Source organism: Plectrocnemia conspersa, unplaced genomic scaffold (assembly GCF_051122295.1).
Source record: "Plectrocnemia conspersa isolate PC_06_02 unplaced genomic scaffold, ASM5112229v1 ptg000001l, whole genome shotgun sequence".
Lineage (NCBI taxonomy): Eukaryota > Metazoa > Arthropoda > Insecta > Trichoptera > Polycentropodidae > Plectrocnemia > Plectrocnemia conspersa.
The window spans coordinates 6,648,238-6,671,308 of record NW_028277165.1 but is presented as its reverse complement, the minus strand read 5'-3'; the positions used below and the strand labels follow the sequence as shown (position 1 = coordinate 6,671,308).

At 30.6% G+C, this 23,071-nt stretch overlaps 1 protein-coding gene across 2 annotated transcripts in view; it reads right to left on the bottom strand.

The window, feature by feature from the left end:
* Positions 1–23,071, bottom strand: part of alpha-Catr (alpha-catenin related) — a 185,717-nt gene that overhangs the window by 141,699 nt on the left and 20,947 nt on the right. For both annotated transcript variants that reach the window (XM_088190162.1, XM_088190173.1), the window contains exon 2: positions 3,659–3,857. In XM_088190162.1, the coding sequence (XP_088046288.1) occupies positions 3,659–3,857 (199 nt within the window). The remainder of the gene's footprint in view (positions 1–3,658; positions 3,858–23,071) is intronic.

Genomic DNA, 23,071 nt, shown 5'->3' with positions numbered 1-23,071 from the left:
ATAAAATACTATAAAAGAATAGTAGAAACAGTTAGCTCTTGATAACTTTTCAAAGGAAACACCAGCAAACCATACTTAAACGTGTTTCTTAAACATCTTATATTTACTTGATAAATAAATATATTAAAATACACACAATTTCAATTTTTTTACTTCCCTCGATTTTCGTACATTCAACATTCGCACACATTTTCAGGAACCAATTATGTGCGAAAGTCGAGGGCCGCCTGTATATAAATTAGAAAAAAAAACCAGTACTGATGATTTAGATATACATGTAATTAAAGAAACTTGAGAAATAAATTAAATTATTTAATAAAGAAAGCACTCTCCGAAGAAGAAATACCTGAAAATTTAAAGATTGCTACTATTATACCTATACTTAAAATAAAAAATAGTAAAAAGTTTCAGGAAATGAGACCAATCAACATATTGCCTGGTATAGAAACAGTGATGGAGGAAGTAGTAATCAAACAATTAAAGGATTTTATTATTTCTCAAAACATCCTATGTAAACAATCGGGATTCAGAGAAAAACATTCCACTGAGACTGCATCACAAGTTGTTGCCCATATAAACAAAAGCATTGGAGCAGTTTTCTTGGATTTCAAGAGAGCTTTCGAAACTTTATTAGTGAAATAGTCATCGAATCAAATACACCATCGGCTTATAAAAAGACTGTTACAATATAAAATAATTTATTTTTGCGAGAAGTGGTGTTGAGAATGCATGAAATGCATTAAATCTGAACGGGTTAAGCCGACCAGCTTCAGACCATATGCGGTAGTCTCCATTGGGAACGACCGGCCAAGGACGGAAGCTTGGACAATGACGGCCTGATACGATTTTAGGCTGCTGACAGTGTCAAGCTAAAAGTCAGAGAAACTTTGTTATCAGGCAAAGAAAAATGATATGCACATTCTTCTTTACAATGAAAACTGTCTGACATGGCTAAAAATTGTTGATATTTGCGACGCATAGAAAAGAAAGAGAGATATGTAGTAAGCCATTAATTTTATGATTTTTTGGAAAGTAGTTTTAAGGTAGTTCCAAAAAATATTGAAAGCTGTATACTAATAAATAAGAAATGACGACAAATAACCTTAATTTATTATTTTTACATCTAAGAAATTCGTAATTATTTGATACTGGTAAAAAATGTAGATAAGAATTTTAATAAAAAGTCATTAAAATCTTCCCTGAACAAATCACCTTATGTTTTATGCAAATATTTAGACATAACAAGTTGTAGATTCCAATACTTTAATAGATGGGAGAATTGCTAACCTCCCCCCCCCCCTTAGTGATTTAGTCGCTCTAAGAAAATAAGTTCCTATTCATTTACTTCCTACTCGCTTATAAATTATGACTAGAAAATACAATAGAATTCGACAACGAGTTTGCATCAGTGAAACTCATAAAAAATAGACGTAGACAACTCAGTACAAGCCTTAACCTCCGGGCCAACACAATCAAACTCCAAAGAAAAGCAGATTTTCCACTTCCATCGTCAGGTTTGCTTCAACCAGGCTGTCACATTGAGTTGCTAAGAGTTAACGCGTGAATCAAGATTACTAAGATTTCGTGCATTAAGAAATACATTATAATATGAAGTCTATTTTTATTTTTTCATGTTATATATTATATATATATGTTTAGTTAAAATTCATTTGATGTAAAATTAGCTACTAAGCTAAATAAATAAATAACTATTAGCATAAGCACCCCGAGATCACATAAAAAACACCCTTAGTAGATAATTTTGAATAAGTGCATAACAGGTAGATTTTCACCTTTAATTTAGTGCAGAATATGTTTTACAATACCGATTTTCAAGCATGTAGAAATATTTATAATATTACGTATTTTTAGTAAAATCAGCATTAATACGAAATGGAGCATTTTTATTAATGACGAAACTGTCTAAATTAATAAATAAAACAATTTTATTTCTAATCATCACTAGTGCAGCTTTGGGTAGATCTTTGAAACTATTACTAAGATGCAAAGATTTGTATAGCAAATTAGCAATTATATGCTCACGACAAAAAACTTTTTATATCATCCGCCTTTCTTAATATATTACGACGGACAGCTGCACATTAAAAATAATTTATTTTGATCTTCTTCAACGGTCGATAATAAAAAGATTTTATAAATGCAGTCATAAATTATTACTAACTTTAGAAACTGCATAATATAGTGAAGTGAAAATTTTCGACTAGCCCTGTGCATATCGATTTTGAATATTTCATAGCATCGACATGAATAAAACATCATTTATGACTCTTGATACGTATATAATGTGACAAATAGACATACAGTCTAGCGCAGTTTTATTATACGATCATATCATAAAATGTATTTAATGGCTCCATAATAACACAGCGATTTTCCACAAATTTAAACACACGCAGGTAGAGAACCACGTGATTCAGTTCACACAATCACACGTGACATAAGTTAACATAATCATTGAATATTATTATAGCACGCTCATTAGATTAATTGTAACTGTTAAAAAGTACTAATGTGAATTGTGCTTACATTCGACTGCTTCTTATTGTGGAAAAATTAGTGCATTTAAACATAGCAGACAATGTAGAAATGTTCTGACCCTTCTTGATTGTAAAATTATAAATTAAACCTTGCATTATTACAAACGAGGTTGGGTGTCCCATTGTTTGAGCTCTACTTTGTACGTGTGTTATAAAGTTTTGAGTGCACATGTTAAAATTTTATAATTACTGTTTAAACACGTATACATTAAATAGTATTGTACTCGAAACCTATGTAAACTTTAACTAGGTAATGGCTATATGCTTTCATATAAGGTACATCTTAATTTTTTTTACCATTCGTCGAGAAAAAAGTTTAAAATCTAAAAGACGAGATTTAACGTTCATATCATTGCTTATTTTTTTGCACAACCCGAATTGTTTTCATTTAAAAGAATCAGAAAATTTATTTTCTTCGAGTTCAAAGACTAAATTAATAAAATTATTCGAAACCACACTGAAACGGTTGTTTCTTTAATTAATCATTGAGCCTGAGAAAATGTATTATAGCTATGGAAATATTCAAAGAGTTAATGAATATTTACGGACTCTGACAAAAGAGTCTACGAGATAACTAAAAAATTGACAGAAATCTAAACTTCTAAAAATAGAATTAAGTAGAATAAAATCAACGTCGACAAACTTTTTTTTTAAATTTCAATTTCTGGAAATTTTATGTCGACAAAAAAAATAAGTTTTTTGAAAAGCCATTTTATTAATGAATTAATTCTTCATTAAATTTGTCGATCATTCTTCAAAATAATTATGTAATATATTTTTTTTATTATAAAAAATAAAAATTTTTAGTCTCGTATAATTTCAGTATTTGATTAAAAGTATTTAAAAAAATTAATGCAAAATTTTGAGATACTCAATAAAACGTGCAAAAGGAAAAGAACATTACAATACATTAGCTCAGTCTTTTTCCTACGTTTTAATTTTTGAAAGTATGGTCTGTGCAAATATTATGCATCACGATAACGCACAAAATTGCAAAAAATGTATATAAGTCACACATCGTATATGTGAAATCAAAACACGTCGAGGTGACCGTGAGGTTGAGGTTACGTATTGTACTATTGTTAAATAATATAACTCACCCGCCGTTCTCGCCTCCTTGCAAGCGTCATACATGTCCTGCTTGATGTCCAGGTTGTCATCTGCGATGGTTTCCCCTACAGTGACGAACCTCTCCACGGCAAGGTTGACCGCCTGGCCAACCCTAGCCACAGCCCTGCCAGACCCTACCACCCCGCTGATCCCACCGCGCTCGCTGCGATGCGACACCAGGGTGGAGATCTGAAAAAAACAAATTTAGCATTAAAAAAAAATTAATAAATACATTACAAAATAAATGGTATAATTCGCTGACTATTGACCTGAAAGACCTAGGTTTGAATCACATATGGACCTTAGTGGTTTTTTTTTAATTTTTATCATGTCTTAGAGATTGGAATAAGTGATTATTATATATCATAATTATTATTATATTCATGGATGCATATCGTGATGATTAATTCATACATTTTATGTATTAAAAATAGTATTTAATAAAAATAAATAAAACATAAATAGCTGCTCCAGGTCTTCGTTACTCTCGTTTGAGAACAAAGAATATTATTATCAGAGCTCGAAACGTGTTCAAGTTATTATAACCTTCACGGTTTAACGATGGTAATAAAATTTCAACAATACACACGCTGAATTACAGTCCAAACGGACGTCCAAAATACCCCCGGTACTAAATTGGTACTCTCGAATAGTTTGTGTCGTATAAATAGTTGTTCGATACGAGCCGTTCGGGCCGGCCATTTAAATCAAGGCTTTACGATTTAGCCATTTTTTATTATTAATTCTCATTGTTTAACTGTATATTTTACGGTTCCAATCTAATTACCGATACTGGAATTTGTGACCCAGACGTATTTCTTTAGCAAGCTGTTTTTGGACCTTCTATTTGGTATACAATCTTAGAAAATGTTATTGACTGACAGATAATAAACTGCGTATACATAAATCCATATTAAAGATTATTAAAATACATGATATTAATTAAAGTGAAATTTCAGTAAAGCGAAGTTCACGGTACCAAACAAAAATTTCGTTATACTGAAAATTCCGTCGAAATTTCGAAAATTTCGTTATACTGAATGCAAAGAAGATGATATATTTTTATTTTATTTTTAATTACCATATTACTACAGCATCAAGGTACAAGATTGATTGATCGTTTTTTGTCTAATTTTAAGGATACGCAATAAAATTTGTTAAAAAAATGTTTTATAAAAAAAGTTTGAGGGTCAACGAAATACTTTAAATATCGCTTATGAACACATCCGGCACACGCCAAGTCAAGAACGAACTTAACTTGAAGAAATATGTGAAATTGTAACGTCATTCGTATCAAAATATTTCGTTATACTGAGATCAATCTTCGTTATAATGAAAACATTTTGCATGAAAGTTTTTTGGGGACATATTAAAGATTCGTTACAAAGAGATTTCACTGTATATGGTAACTAGCTCTAATATGCAAATTACGTAAAAAAATTTGAAACAAAGTATTGGTATCATATTTGTATTAGTAAAACTAATAATAATTACTTTATATTTTATTTGTTCTAATAGAACATACAGTAATCTATAAGAACTAAGGTAATGAAAGATGAGAAAATCACCTGGGCGAAAAATATTGTTGGCTAATAAGCTAAAAAATCTGAATCTCCAAAACTTTAATAAAATCAGTATAAGTAATTGAGTTTTAAATATAAAATTTACCTACATATCGCAATAATAGTTTAAAAAAATATATAAATTATATATAACACTTATTTGTTTAATTTATCGAAAAGTTTGTAAATTTTACTTATTAATAAAAATTAATTACATACGTCTTTTGTTGATTGCCTTGTAAAGACCGATTGCCACCTCCAAAGGTGATAACGACGGTTCTTTGAAATAAATTTCAAGCCATTTTCAATTGTAATAATTTATTTTTTACGAAATAACTGGCGCTTGTCATTAACACATTGAGTAGATATAGCTAATCAAAAAGCGATGATGAACTATTCGTCATGAGTGACTGGGACAGACTTGAGTTTAAATCCAAAATAGTCTAAATATCGGTTCATAGATTTAATTTTAAATGCTCTATAGTACAGATAGTGATTATATCTAAACAAATAATGTATTTCCTAAGTAAAAGTTGCAGAAAAAATATGTTTAGGAGCACCTATTCGATATTTGGTGGTAATCATTCTGTGCGTTATTGCTTTCTTTTCTGAGAACATGATTTTATGTACGCGGAACTTAATGCAAAACTAAACTTTGTGTATAGATACGTATATAAATCTTATAATGTAAATTATAATAACAATATACGATGCGTCATATTTATTGTATTTAAAAACTAATTATAAACGGCAATGGAGACTATTTCTTTATAAGCTGATCGTAAGATTATCGGTATATAAAAGTCGTTATGTAAGTTTCTAACATAAATAAATGTAAGTGCGTGTTAACACGCATCAGACACTTTCCATTGTAGTCACGATTTTGGCACACGACTACAATGTTGTTAGATCACACGAAACGTGTCAATCGGGAATTTATTACGCGATCGACTCAATGCCAGGGTAATATATTATTATTAATATAAAAATGGTTAACTTATCTCCGTCCATACAACATCAAACGTTTTCCTTTGCGATGAATAAACAAGGAAAATTTAGTTAAGGAAACCCGCTTGCTTAGATGCAACTTTCCAGATTGGTACAACATTAGAAGTTGTATAATTAGATTCGGCCGAGGATAATGACAACGAATCAATACAACGGCGTTAACAATGATCCCGTTACAAGTTGTCGGGAAAAGCCTGTTTGGGAAACTTACAAATCAAATTACCCGCAGCAGCGTCTTCGTTCGGTATATAAATCTTGTTTGAAGGCACCACTCAACAGGAGGGTGTATTAAAAACAGTCAGGGGTACACACAAACGTTTATTTTTACATCTGAATAAGGATTTTTCTTTACCAATTCAACCATTTTTGTAATATATATATAAAGAAAAAAATTAAAAAACAAAATTAGTAAAATCAAACTTGACGTGATACAGAATGGTCACAATAGAGACTTTGAATATGTATGATAAACGTTACAAAATATTTGTATTATTTAATACTAAGTAATTTGTGGAAAGCAATGAACCAATTACTGTAGTGAACCTTAACCGTCGTCAGTTCGGTAATTTTGTTTATCAGAAATGTGAATATCAAATGTGTTAATCCAGTAATGTTTATTTATAGACTACTTTAATATCACAAAAATACTTCTTACTTTTAATAATACGTTACACAATCTAATGTAAAAATAATATATGAACTTAAAAGAAAGCCGGCTTTTTGTGTTAGAATTATGCAATTTTGATTTATACCATTACGTTATAATCAGTTTTTAAAACAACTAGGAGGATTTAAACATGTAATTTGCTAAGTAAACGTTTTTTACCTTGTGATTTAATTGAGAGCAGACTGTCAGACTAATTAAAACGAAAAACAAAACAATAAGTAATATTCATAATATAAAATAAACAAAAAAATGTATATTATTGTATTTAAATATATATATTAAATCAAATACAACTTAAATAAGTTAATTAAAATCGGTTAAAATATATTTTAGTAAATTTTCATGATTATCTTGATTTTATTGCGTATAATCAATAATAAGGACGGAATAGCGTAGTCCGCAACGTCTCAGACTCTCAACTCTGAGGTTGCAGGTTCGAACCCTGGGAGCAGTACTCGAATTTTTAATTATATAAAAACCAGCCCCAGCTGCAGTGACATCTATTGATTATAGATTGTATAGCACGTAATAATTTATAAATAATAATATGGATATCACCGATTCTCATTGTTAATATTTCATTGTAGGTATTCATAATCTCTGATTGACTTACTCAGTTGCAACGCATTGGGCTTACGCCTATCAGGTAACAACGGAAGATATGTTATTCATATACATTTTAAATAATATTTAAAATTATTTTTTGCCTAGACTATTTTAATCACATTTAATTTTAAATAAAATATTTTTTAATTAGCTAACTAGCACTAAAGATATTTTTAATTATGTATAAACATAAATATGGAAATTTAGTAATATCTCAAAAATTGTTCAGTTTTTAAAATTAGCGCGTGATTTAAATGAAAATCACTGTAAAATGTCATCGAGAAAAATCGCTGTAAACTTGTGTTTTTTGTTGTATTCTACATCAGCAGGTGCTTTGTGGGAAATATTTCAATTTATTACATGATATTGAACTAGTTTTGTCAGCGGTGAATTTCTTATTGTCACTTCCGTACATTTTTATTAAAAATTAAAGACAAATATTCTGACTAACATACAGAAATAAGATGACTTAGTCATGGTAATGTTTTATTAAGATTTGTATAACTCATTCTAAATAAAAAAATAAATACAGTGACTCCTCTAGTCACTGCTTTTTTTATGATCGAAAAACCACCTTTAGCTACTATTATTGAATAACAAATGTTGTGGCGACCACACACAGAATTTGTCTCAAAACTAGCGTTATTTTACTGTGACCAAAATGATCATTTATCAACAAAGCAACAAAACTTGGACCACGCGTCCTTATGACTCAATAAAGAACACGAGTTTTGTTCTTACTGTAAATATTCTCCGTCTTTCTTTGTAGCGAAACGATCACGGATATAATAAATCACGTTGCAATGCAATACGACCTTAGACAAGCCCATTAAGCGAACGTCGCTTTCTAAAGACGTATACTTATTTCGCCAATTGCAGCGATTGGCTGGACAAGCTTTTCAGACTTGGATACTTAAGCCTAGACTCCAATGAGGTAGTGAAACCAACCCACCACCGCTTGAAGAATATATTGTCACTGCCACATCAATCAGAACTATGAGGATCGTCTACTGACATCATCCATTCGCCAGTTTCTCCACCACCGCTTAGAGAAAACATCTCGCCATTTATCGTCTGTCGCAACATATGTAAATATAACGTAATAAAACTCTATTTAGATTTCACCCTGAGTCTCACACCCAATAGGATTCGCAAACCCTAAAATGTCTATGTTGCAAATATCGTGAGATTGCTTAAAAAATTGAACTCAAAACTACAATACAAAATATTGATTATATAATATATAGAATTCACACTGCGGTAAAGTCATTTCAATGACAACTAGCGTTGATTGAGTCACTATTCATGTCAAACTGCTTTATATATTTTAATGAAATCTCAATTTCAACAAAAATTTAGGGCAGATATATTTTTTTAGCTTGAACTGCAGTTTTAGCAGCATTTTTAGAATTTTGATGCGAGTGCATAATACTTTTTTAAAAAAAAATATTTTGTAAAGGGATGCTATATTAAAAGGCAAATTTCAAGATAGCAAAAAGCGACTTGGCATATAGTTAACGCTCGTATTTGGTTCCTTTTAAAGATATAGACTTGAATTTTTGATACGAAATATAGCTTTCGAATGTACTTACGATACCGTTTAAAAAAATTAAAAAAAAAAGTTTTTTTTCCAAAACACGTTTAGTGTTATGAGTCGTCGACCCACCATACATACGCTCATAAGACTTGCAATATAGTTAAGGTCAGTGTGAGCTTATTTATACATATTTAAAGTTGAATTTTTGTGACAGTATAGAATTCTTGAGCATCCTGTATATGTTCGTTAGCAAAATCCAATGTGTCAATTTTTTGCAAAATAGCGACAAGTATAAAAATTTAAGCACTCGTAACTCAGTAAGTTTAAATTTTAATGAAAAGATTGTTATATACGAAACGTTTAAAAGTCTAAACTACATCCAAATAAAATATAAAAAAAATAGTTTTTTGCTTCAAAACAAGCGAAGTATCAGTTCGATCGGACCCCCATACGAGCCATTTTGAGACTTTCAGAAGAGTTAGCGCTCTTAACTGCTTGGTTTTAAAGATTAAAAATTAAATTTTTAGTATCGTATAGAACTACCGTGCACCCCTAAAAAAATATATAATTTTTTTTACAAAATGGCGGCCAATGTAAAAATTCAAAGTGTCATAACTTTGCAAAATGAAATCCTACTGAAAAATGTCGTATCCAAAAAGTGTTTAGAAGTTTAATTTGCATTTAAAAACAATTTTTAAATATTTTTAACAGAATTTTCTTTCTTGGAATTTTAATTTGACGAATATTGTCAATGAAGATGATATTCTTGGGTAATATTATTTGTATTTGGCAGCATCTATGTGAAACGAAAAATTTACAAAATCTTACGTTAGCATTAGCCGATGTTATTTGCAATAGTTTTTGACGATCAGATGTGAGGAGCTTCAAATCCCAGTTTAATGAAATTTAATCTCAAAAAAGCAACAACATTATTGTAAAGCTTATTTAAAGCAATTTGTGATAGATGCCAAAATTCAATAAATAAAATATGCAAATAAATGCTAAAATTGTAAGTTTATTTAAATTTTTATCCGCTAAGCCTAAAATATTTTTGATATTATATAAAAAGAAATTGCTTGCTGTGAGTATTTTCCATTGATTAAAATATGCATTTCAGTCATTTAATGAAAGCATTTAATTAAATTTTATAGGCTCATTCAGATGCATAATAAATCTCATTGCTATTATGTATCTTTATATAACTTGTATTATACTTCATATTAAACAAATGGGTAACCATTAAAAATAGGAGCATTGAACAAATTTTCATTCACTGTCAAAGTGTAACTAACTACTCGATGCTTATTAAACTTATGGTTTACGTCAAAATTGATTAATTCTAAGCACGTAATAAAGCAATAACATAAATTGCGCTACCGAAACAGTCGTCGTGTTTGTCACTCAATAAATTGTGCTCGTTTTCCATACGTCCATATATCCTCACACACAACGTAGATACACGTAAACGTATACGTTAACGGCATAAATAATTGCCACGCGCCGATTTCGATATTTTTATTAATGTTTCCAGCACAATGGCGTCGATTGGGAACTAGCGCGATAAATCGGTAAATATTTCGCGCTTTTCTGCCTTGATTGGCCTGTCATTTTTCCCTTTTCCCGTTTTGATTTATACTCATGTCTGCACACAATGGCGGCTGTTACTCATTAAAAACAGATAATCGTAAATTGAAGGTGGGTGGTCCGAGAAAAAATATCCGGGACTAAAGTTTTCATTATAATGAAAGGCATAGAAACATAATCTTGGGTAGTTTCACATTGTAAATATTTGAAAACTAAGCTAGTAAACAAATAAACCTCACTACAGTCTGTATATTAAAAGAGTTACTTGAAATTATGTTATAATAATATTTATCGTTGGCTCTAAATATAAATTGTATTATGTCAACTGTACACGAAGGACAGAAAACTGTATTTTACTACAATTAATTTAGTTCTCATTATCATTCTTTTCACAAACAATTAGTTTATCTACGTTCTTTTTAATAAGAATATATTCATAAAATAATAGAGATATTTTTAAGGATTGCTTTGAAGCGATTATATTTTTGTGGGTATGAGTTTTTTATCATATGACTTAAAGAAGTAGTATTCATTTATTTCAATTTAGCCTAATTAAAATTAAGTCTATCAAAATTTTAATTAAGAGATATAGTAAAATACACATTAAATAGTAAAATTATTACTCAGTGCTTATACCCATATGCTCATATGGTTAATATTGTGTGCTATTAGATAAAAATAAATAAAAAATATACATTGCTTATGTGCTTAAGAATATGATTGAATTGAAAACAAAACACGGGATAAGCCCGTGTTATAAGCAGAAGAAACAGAAGTGGATTAAGATTTGTGGCATTCCATACATATGCTTATATCTGTTGTTAATCTGTCGCCCAGCTTCACTGCCACCCTTTGTTGCCAGTATAGATTAACGATGACGCTTATAAATTTTGTGTAAAGACAAGGAACTTTGTCGAGGTCAATAAAACAAGCACAGGCTTCCTACATTCATAGATATGACGACGTTCTACATTAAAGAAGTTGCAAAGAATAGTAAGAAGAGAGTAAAGCTCACATAAAATAAATTGCCTTTTTATTGTCGCCCCCGAGTTAACGCCGCCACGTCTAAGAGCATTAAACGCTCGTTTTTACTCAGCGAGCAGAAAGGCCAAGCAAGTTGACAGTCCCTGCCTTTTTTTAATTACTGATACGAAAGCACAGGCGACTGGCGTGACCCCATCGCGATTCGGGAGTCCGTTTCGTGATTAATCCGTGACGTCATCCAGAGAATTCCTTCTAGGAGATTGATTTTAAATCGACGCACGTCAGATTAATCCGTCATCTGCGGGAGTTGCGAACGTACAATTGATTTCGAATCTGTGCCATAAAATTAAACCACGGTGATATTGTGCCTGACAATGGCGAATCCGGCGAGGCGGAAGTGCGTCCCTGGACCTGTCGTTTCTTGATTAATTGTTGGAGCGTGAATCGGCATGTAATATATATGATTAGATGTGTTACACGGGAGGTTTCAATAAACGGGTTAAACTTTGCAAAGACTTCAAGGGGCTTTGTTGGTTTGAGGGATGTTCCAAACTACGGCCCGTAATATATATCGTTAGCCATAATAGTGAGGCATTTTAACTGGTATTCTTATTTTATCAAGGAAACTAAGCACTCAGATCCTAAATAAGGTTCCTGATTTTGAAGGGTTACGAGGTCAATCTCGCTGCTATTCTAAAACGTATTTTTATAGCATTTTAGCGGACCACCACAAAAAAAAAAATTAAATTAGCCATATGATAATATTTTTTGTGATAGTGCAATCACAGTTTTTAAAACATAATTTATTATAGCTCAACGTGACTTACAATAAAAAGAAATGCATCTTTTTAAAATTGTGCTGATAAACACGAGCGGGTGGCGAAACTACCTTTGCCGATATGACGCAAAAATTTTCTTAGCGGTGCAATTAACGCTTAAAAAACTGTAAAAATAGCAAAGAAATGCGTGTCATTAAAAAATCGACCGTTTCGCAAAAATGCGTATATATTGAGTAACGATAATGATCGATAATGAACGATCATTTTCGATAACTTTTCATTATCGATTTCGTTCGATATCGATCATGAACGGTAATGAATTTTTCGATTATCGATCTCAAACGATAGTAATGAACGATATTATCATTTGTTTAAGCGATATTTGGCGGAAAAGTACAAAATAAAACAATGTTAACCAATGGCGTGCGAAATTATGCTCCCTTTGACTTCACGTTTATGGCTGAACTAGTCCTGGTACTAGAAAAAGTTAAAGATCTTTCTGCTGATGATTCAATGATTGTTAAAAAAATATTCCCATTTCTCTTATGTTGGAAAAGTGCTCGCTGCTGACACAACAACTCACGAAAGAATTCATCACTGAATTTCAGAGACAAATGAAACGAGTTTTGCCGAAACCTACTACTGAGAGCACCGTGTACTTATGGCCAATCAACTTTACCCGTATTATAAGGGATTACCTCTTACTCAGTTCAACAAGGAAGAGTCCACTCTAAGAAGATTTCTTGACTCACATCTATCGTTTCAAGAGGTTGAACAGGAAACTCCAGCAAGGCAGCATATCAGATAGACATCAACACCTGCCCTCGGCGACATGGATTTCATGGATCAGTTGGTGGCTGAAAAAGTCCAGCATGAGACTCTAAATCGGACAAAATCGGCAGTGGAAAAGTAGTGGGACTCCTTCAAGATTTATCCCAGATCTTATAAAATTGATGTATTGACCTGGTGGTAAGACTACAACGGCATCTTCCCGTTGTTGGCGGCTAAAGCCAGAAAAGTGAACGGGTTTTTTTCTGCTAAAGGAAACCTTGCAACATCTCAGAGTATAAGGTTTGACCCGTCAAATGTTGAGAAGATCCTCTACATACAACTGAATCACAGTAGAGTCCGTATCAATAAATACAACATTGGAATTCCAATTGTTGAAGAATTACCTGTCGGAGAAAGGGATGATGAGGATAGTGGACCATCATTTTTAACTCCAAGAAGTCGTGCTGGTTCTGCATCCAGTGCAGCAAGTCAAGCAACACTATGAATGTGGCTCCAAGAAAAGCTCAAAGACATTTACCGAAAACTTTTAAAAAAAGTTACAAAGAATTGTGTATGCTCTAGATTCAGACTCAAAAGATGATGTTGTCAGCACTGGTCCTTCAGAGACTATCAGTGCAAGCTACACAGAATCAGAGGCAGATACAGAAACTGATTAAAGAATTATCTTGCTGTGAATGCATCAATGCATATTAAAAAGTGATTAAAATAAGGTGACTTTTTTAAATTTTAATATTTGTGATTTTTTGGCTTTAAAGATAAAGTAATATTTTTATTATTTAATGTTTCGGCCATTTTAAATAATAACTGATAATTTCAGATAAATTTGTAATAATAATAATTTAATAAAATTTTATTAACAATTTTTTTTTTTTTACAAACGAAAGTTTCAAAATTTATCGTTAATTTTTGAGGTTGTACAAAATTAAACAATATTTATAGTAATATTAAACGATATTATTTATATTAAACGATATTAATCGATAACAAACGCTATCGATTAATTTCGTTCATTATCGATTACACGAACGGTAATATCGATCAAACGATAAATTTTATTTATCGTTATCGACTATTATCAATCTAATTTATAATATATTTTTTTATCGTTTCGTTCATTATCGATTCGAACGATTTAGTATCAACGCTAGCAAGATCCGTTTTTTTTTAATTTTTAGTCCACATCTACAAGTAATAAGTGAGTCATCAGATTGAAATTAAATTTCGTTACTCAGTGATTTATTATGTATTTATACATTTATAATTAGTAAATTTAACAATGCACCGTCTAGCTTAATTTTTAATGAATTATTCATCCGTGAGATAGTGAAAATCTAAGAAAACCTCATCTGTAATTTAAACTATATATAAAAACTACTGATTTCAATCTTTTAGACACAATAAAAAATCCTTTCAGTTTGCCAAATGGAATTTTTATATAAAAATAAAAATATAATTGTAGTGTGTGAAAAATATTTTAAAATTTTTATAATGTTTGATAATATATTATTTAAAATTTTTAATTTTTTTTTCTAAAAATATGATTTTAGAACTTTTTGAAAAGCCGTTATTTAAAAAAATGAAAAATGAAAGTTTTATGTTGATATCATTAAAATAAGTGTTTTTCAATTGTGGTATATCTTACATAAATTACAAAAAATGTAAAAGAAAAACATTTTTTTTACTATAAGATATATTTTTTTGTGTTTTAAATAACCGGTATCAGGCTGGCTAACAAATATTTTTATGAAATCTATGTTTATAAAAATTTTGAAACGAAAATAATACATGAAAGTGGAAAATATACGAAAGTTGAATCCTAAGCTCGCTACCAGTGGATCTAACACTAAATCAACACAAACAAACAAAATTTTTAAAAAACCATGTAAATTATATATATTCAAATGTGTTAGCTATGTTAGAGAAACTTATTATAAAAATCTATCATTGGAGCTTAATAGGTGTAATTTATATTTTACATATTATTTGTGACAGTAATAGACTTAGTGATTTTTTTTTTGTTTTTACTGTCCTAATTCTAACAAAAATTTTGCCACTTAAAAATTTCGTTTATTCAACGGAAATTATTTTAAAAGCTTCAAAGGGACGCTGTTCAAAATTTTTCTACTTTGACTCTCACTAAATTAAATAAAATAACATAAAGAAAGTAATCAAGGTTTACTTTATTATGATTATAATTTTAACGGTGAATTTATATGATATATAAAAATACTATATCATTTACAGTTAAATATTTATTTTAACACGTTCGCAGGCATTGCATGCCTACTTTTATTTTCATATGCACACGCAATACTTTTGGCCGTATAACGTAATATGTAGTATTATATAAATTGGCATGCGTGTATAATTATAACTTAGAAATAAGTAAGTAAGTAGCTTCTAATTTATATGTGTAGGACCTTCAGAACTTTTACTTTGCTATATATTATTTCAGACAGTCATGTCTGTAGCACAACAATATTAAACCACAACTTTCTAATATATAAAAAAATAACTAGATGCTATTCCTGATTTTGTTGCTTCTTAAATCATTAGTTTTAATAACATATGCAAAAATAATAAATAATTTCTAAAAATGGATCATATTTAGATGTACTTGGTCATATTGACTATACAGACAATTAACTCAATGATAATTTTAAAACATCCTTAAAACGTGACTTTATGCCAATTTTAAGTTACGTAAGTCGTCTATTAAGACGTAGATATTAAATATTTGAGAAAGTTTACGGTAAATCGTACTAATAGGTCAATGTCACGCCACGGATGCTATCAATTCCTATCAAGCCATAGCGATTTATTCACTAAGATATCAAACAAAGCCATAATAATTTCAATTAAACGCCGCGTTACGGTTTTCGGGCCGCGTTGAAATTACTTTACGATTATGTAACGACCCCCGGAATCGCTTTTGAACATTTGCCCGAAGGTATTATTGTACACATACAAAACCCACCTTGTGTCCTCTAGAATTTCTCGTTCCAATTATTACCGTCTCGCGTACCTACATATATGTGCGCCTATTCAACTTTTATTCGCCGCTAATAAAATGCGCTTCAAAGAAGTTAAAAGCCAAAGAAAAGGTGGCAAAAGCTAAAGAAAAGGACGAAAACATCAGCGCGGAATGCGAAACTTTTCAGGTTTTATTATTCGCGTTCAGCGTGCAATTACGTTGCAAGATTAAGGGGGGTATTTAACATACTCACTGGCGCAATATAAACTCTAATTAACCTTTAAAAACACGTTTCTTTTAAATTATACATATAATATATATGCTTTGTTTCTTAAGAAGATTTTTTTATAAATAAAAAAATATTTAGTTGCAGAGAGTTATAGAAAAGTCAGTGAAAATTTGATAAAAAAATATTTAAAAATCACATATTTATTTTAATTGCAAAATAATAAAACATTTGATGTTTAATACTTTAAATCAGTACAAATTTTAATTTGATTACACCTGCTGCCAAAAATACTATAACATTATATGGCAAAAAAATATTACCATTAGAAAAAAACATTAGATTAAGTCCATATTTGTACAAAATTACATTGAAAATACAAATAGTCTTATGCTTGCACTAAACTCTCTGGAAGTTGTTCGAACCGAAGTTCAACTGAAGTCGGCCGAGGTCGCCGACTTCCGAGTAGCGGCCACACTGCCACAAATTTCATATGCCGTCCGGACGGCGGCTGCTGTCACGTACAACTGGCATATTTGCACGCGATCGAAAAATGTGCCAAATAATCGCAATTTTTAAATTGTCATATTATTAAAATTACGCTACTGATAATTATAAAAGTTTGTGTGAGCACTCACCAATACAATATCAGTGAAAACTTTTCGGTCGTAAATATGCAATTTACGCAAAATCTTTGTCGGCTTTTGCAAAATGCCATAAGGCATAAAAATGGTACTTCAGAATACGAACACCACATCTGTGACTATCCTACAATTTGTCGCCATTGATTCTAAATAATAATTCGTTATGGTGTGACATTTATATAAACCGATCTAGAAAAATACATAGGAATATTCGAAACGATTGTTTTAACAAAATCAAGTACCACTAATTATTTTTTATTTATTTAATTTTATATGAAAAAAAATATAATAACGATATCTGTTAGAAGAATATACTATCAAAAATATATATAATCTCTTTTGGTGCCCTAAAATATTAAAAGATGTCAGTAAGAGTCTGTTATAACTTGACCACATGACTACGATGCAGCGCTCGACGTGCGTGTTAATCATAGGACGCCTACGCGCATATTGAAATTGAACCGAGTTACTCGCTCTATCTCAGTTGGTAAAAAACCATATCGTGTTTTTAGATTTTAAAATTATACATAACATATAAAAACAAATAATTCGCGAATAGTTATCAAGTTATTTAAAGACTAAAAAAAATTATTATATTATATTTTGTGCTTTAATATTTGAAAAATAGAATTCGTGTTTGTACCCTTAATCCATAGGCAAAATTTAATAATTAAGTAATTTCTGGAAAATTAAAACTGATTGTTTTAACATCTCTCCTAACTAAAAAGTCAGTATTTTCTTATTTTAGCGGGTGACCTTGACCCTTTTATTGGATTTGAAGGACCAGCGAAGCACCTAAATTGCTTTATAAATGTTTAATAACAATCCTTGCGTCTTTACATCACGAACGCCAGAGCTATAAGTAATAGCGGGAAACTTTCGCTTGAGTTGGTCTGAGCATTTTGGCCATAGCACAGGTTTTGTTGGGCATGTCTCAAATATATCAAAATACGAGTTCTAGATAAAGCTCAACGTACACAAGCATAAAATGATTTAGTCTATATTCTGCTATACTTTGTTATGGTTATGTCTCAGACATGAATTACAATTTTTTTAAGAAAATTATTTTTATGATTGATCAATAAAAGCAGTATTCGCATATTTACAAGATAATTTTATATACACTTATATATAGATCAATAAAGATTTATATTATTTTAGATAAAAACCTGAGGAAATAATTTTTTGAAATTTATATTAAATTTTTAGTCTTTCTATAATTTCTATTCTAAGAATATCCTTTGTCTCTTACGATAACAATAACTTTTAAGAAGTTTCTAAGAAATAGCTAGAAAAATACATTTAAATATTCACTGATATTACTTGGAAAACATTGAGACAAGCGTCAGTAAAAAATTGACAAGACCCTTAAATTTGTTGTTGCTTAATATAATATAAAATACTGTTATATACTGAAAGAAATTACAGATTTATTGCTGTACTTCGTTTAAGTTACGTGCTTCATAACGAGCATAAGTATCATACTGATTTTTTTTTCTGAAGCTTATTTTTGTTCAACAAAATATTTATAATGAATTGAATTCATTATATTGCTGTCTTAAAAATTATGGGGGTGAGAAATTGCTTTTTAAAAATTAGTCCATCGCTAATTGCGTTCGTTTTAATTCAAAAGCTAATTATTATAAGAACAAATTTTGTTATAAGTAAAAACAATGTCAATGCTAAGAATCTAATAAACATATTTTGAATGTCTTATGCTTTATTACTTCCACTAATAAAAGACGCCATCAAAACCATTTGCAATACTCTTGAAGACATCAAGAAAATTAAGGTTAAAGAACGTCCGAAAAACTGAAAGAGCTCAAAAATAAACGAAAAACTGATGAAAGTCAGATCAAAAATAAATAAATAATATAATGAATAATCGATAAAACTAGACTTGTATGTAGTAAATAGTATGCAAATTATTAGACATAAAATAATGGTTACTGATTAGAAGAAGAGAGTCTTTTACAACAATCTGAAGAGAGAAAAAACAGTAATTTTCTTTAAAAAAAGGACTTGCCAGAAAGTTTTTATTAGAGTGGTATTTAAAAGAATTATACAAAAAACCTTTTTTTATTTCATTAGAGAAAAATATGACACCATTAATCATCACATCAGATTTATTTGTATGAATATCATTTTTTAATTAAAATAATACAGAATAATTTATTGTTATCTGAAAGGGTGCATAAAAACCACCGCTCAAGACATTTTCACATAGTTAATTAAATACTTCGGTCTGCGTCTAACACTGTTTTTTTATTGAATCAATGCTAGTATTTTGGTAATAAATAATAGGCTGTAATAAGCAAATACAAGTATTGAAAACAGGCAACGTATCTACTTAAAAAATAGCACAATCACAATAGTATTTCGTAACAAGCAAAAACGTGACTTTTTCTATTTATAAAGCTTGAAAAATCGCCGTTTCAGCATAAACCGATTACTAAACGCCTGTTGGGCTTTTTCGGCGAATACCTCATGGCAAAAAAATCGCCGGCCATGACGTGCGCTATTTATGAGGCGATTAATTAAAACCGTCGCGTAAAATATGATCGGCCGCTTTTCCGCACGGGAAATCGGGCAGGAAAATCGCGGTTGGCACTCTGACCACGTGAATTGAATTTAACAGATTTAATTTATATTTCAAAATAGAAAAACAAATATCACAATACGCTGCTTTTGATGTAAATATATGGTTCACTTCAACTCTTTGCACTTGGAATATGATTATAACTTTAAATAAATGCTGCTAGTAACAAGGAATAAATTGTGAAAAAAGCATAGAAAATTTGGGGGAAATTTAACGACAAGCTATTGTTGTTCTCTCTCTTTTATGAAAAAAAAATAAAAGCGTAAAAAGAAAAGTTTTTTAGAAGAAAATTTATCAGCGAAAACTTTTTACGCGTTCGATCAGAAAAGTACAGATAAATTGATGTAAAATTCATTATATTAATGTATTATTGAAACGATAAGTTTTAATATCAAAAATGTTGGTCGTTAATAAAGATGGCATAAATATAGCCGTAGAGTTTAAATTTAACATTTCGCCTGCAAATTTTTACAAAATAGCGAAAGGCACCTGTCAATTCCACGCTGACAAATGCTTTCATAATGACACCGACTGTTTTGTCATAAAAGACATTTAGAATGAAGGATTCAAAAGACCGTAATTTAATATGAAAATATTATTTTATCAAATTTTGGATATACTTATAAACATTTTAGATATTTATTTTTATTATGGTGATATTTATAAATAATAGTCTAGTTCATGCTTTGTAGTATTTTTATATTTATAAACTACTTTTAATCTTTAATTCAATTTTTTATAATCATAAACAAAATTAAATTACTCAAAACTGACGAATTTCCTAATTTAAAATCTATTATTACGCCTTTAATCTTTATTTGACAAAAACAAAGAGTCCGGTTCCACCCAGTTCCATCAACAGCATCGGCTGATTGGAAATTGTATATACCTTCACTTCTCAAGAATATTTAACCCTTTCACCGCGGCTGATATTTTTTCGCTCATTTCAAAATTTGTTAAAATGTGGGGAGCACCTATTCATGCTATATTTTTAAAAATATTATGGTTTAATAAATTGAAGTGATTTACAGCCTTAAATTATAATAAATAACCGTAATAGTCGCAAAGGTTTATGGCACCTTAAGGTGCCAAATGAGTACTGGCGATTTTTTTGATGACTTCTATAGAAGCCATCCGCGGTGAAAGGGTTAAGGAAGACACAAAATATTTGTTTTCAATAAAAAATGAAAAATGAATGTCAGAAAAACATCGAATTTAGCACACTTTTAGCACAACTTGAACTATCTCTTCGCTTCCAGCTTGCAATAACGCGAGTTCAGTCGTACTCGCAGTAAGCGGAACTACGCCGAATTGACCAAGATGACCCTTAAATATCTATAAAAACAGCAACTTCAACGTCCGAGCTATTCTAGCAAAGCAATAACACAATTTTTTTATACTTTTACTTGATATTCGATATAACTTCATACAAACTTATGTGTTCCATACAAACAACTTGAATAAATAAAATAAAAATATTTAGCTCAATCACACCAGATGGTTAAATCTCAGCTTTTTAGTGTGATAAAATTCGCATTATAGTGCTGGATAAGTGCATTGATAAGTGTAGGAAAGCTAGTAGAGTGTGATAAACTGGATTAGAAATTCTCAATAATCATGTTATCAAATCTCTGGTTGGTAAAATTGCAAACGTTACGCTCTTATAAAAAAGTCTGTTTCCACCCTAAGATCGTCGCGTTGGTTTAAATGTTAGAAGTAAGCATAGAAAAAGCACCTTCTCTATTTCGAAAAACATTAAAAGTTCGAAGATAGCGTAAATATTTTACACTTATAATATTTTAATATTTTCACATACAAATATTTTCCGTTAAAAACTTTCATTTGTAACTTATATCAAAATAATTATTGATGGTTGCTTGCAGAATTGCACTTCAATGCATATATAACGATTTGTGTGAAAAAATGACGGATGTAAAAATCATGCTGCACCCACAGCACTTCGTCGCATGGACTAGGCGAGCAAAAGAACCTCCTCTATCATGAACAATCATATATAAGCACAAGCATTCACTTCCGGAAAAAACATTTATCGATAAATTGCACTATATACTTTTGACTTAAGATAGTGGTTAAAACGTTTGAAAGCTAAAACAACAAAGGTATTGAGAAATAAAATACAAATGAAATCGTAATGTAAAAATATTCAAGAATTACACACATTTTTCATTAAAGCGATACAACACTTTTAATCATTTTTAATAGAAACAATACTCTTGGTTTCTACACCTAATATCTTTGTCGATATTGCTATATTTATTAAACAAGGAATATAGTGGAGGTGGAGCTAAACAATAATAACATTGTTCTTGAATTAGTCTTTTTCCCATTTATTCAAGCTTTGTTCAGAGGCTTGATATTGGTAAAATCACTATTTAGTTACAGACAAGCATAATTCACGCACTCGTTCACTAGACAAAGATGCTCAGACTGAAAAAATTATTGACAGTCTGTTCTCAATATCGCTTGTATTAAAATAATCTCATGCTTTGAGCTTTTTGTAAGTGTAACTAGTGATATTTTCACAACTACGAGGTTCTACGACTTTTTTTCATTCAACACTGTTGCATGATACTGCAACATGCATTTTTATTTCATTTCGGTATTAAATAAAGCGCATATCAAACAGCCCTCGAAATATCGTTCAGTAAATTGATCACCCTCAAGCACGAGTCAGGTCGGATCGAGCTCTTATTTATATGATATCTAGCATGAATAAAAACAATTAACTTCCAGTAATAAAGAATAATAAAAAATCATCATGAGAGGCATGTGTAATGTAAAAATAATTAAATATAATTAAAGTCAACCCACCGTCGATTATGTACACTCAAATTGCGCCACACAAAGTAACTCTCTAACGAGTGCAATTCAGCACCTTTCCGTTTCATCCACAAGGCTCGCAATTAACACCAAAAACAAACAACGCGAGTATTAATCACTCAAATACCCCACAAATCCCCAATCCCCTTGCGCAAAGGTACGGGGGCTCAAGTGCTCCACGTTGTTATCACGTTACTCTTCAGAACACACAGAGGCGAGCTGAATAATTCAAGATGTCTCCGCGAATGAGGATCGTGAGGAGCTTCAAGAACTCGACTTGATACCCTATATTCTGGTCATATATAAATCAGCTAAAGGAAAAAAAGTGTACAATTAACAGAGATGCAGCCCTCTGGCCGTTTCTTGTGAATGTTTCACGCGTGCTGAATTATTCCGAAGGGGTGGGCCGAGATTTAGCGATAAAGGGTCTAAGAAGTCTGACCCTTAGAATTACTCGCATAAACGGGCACGCGACACCAAAATAAAGACATACATTTTTTATGAATATTTTGCGACCGTTTTATATGTAATCTACTCCTATTTTTTGTGCGTTTAGAGATTTTTTTAGGGTGTTTTGAATATTCATATAGTGCGACGATT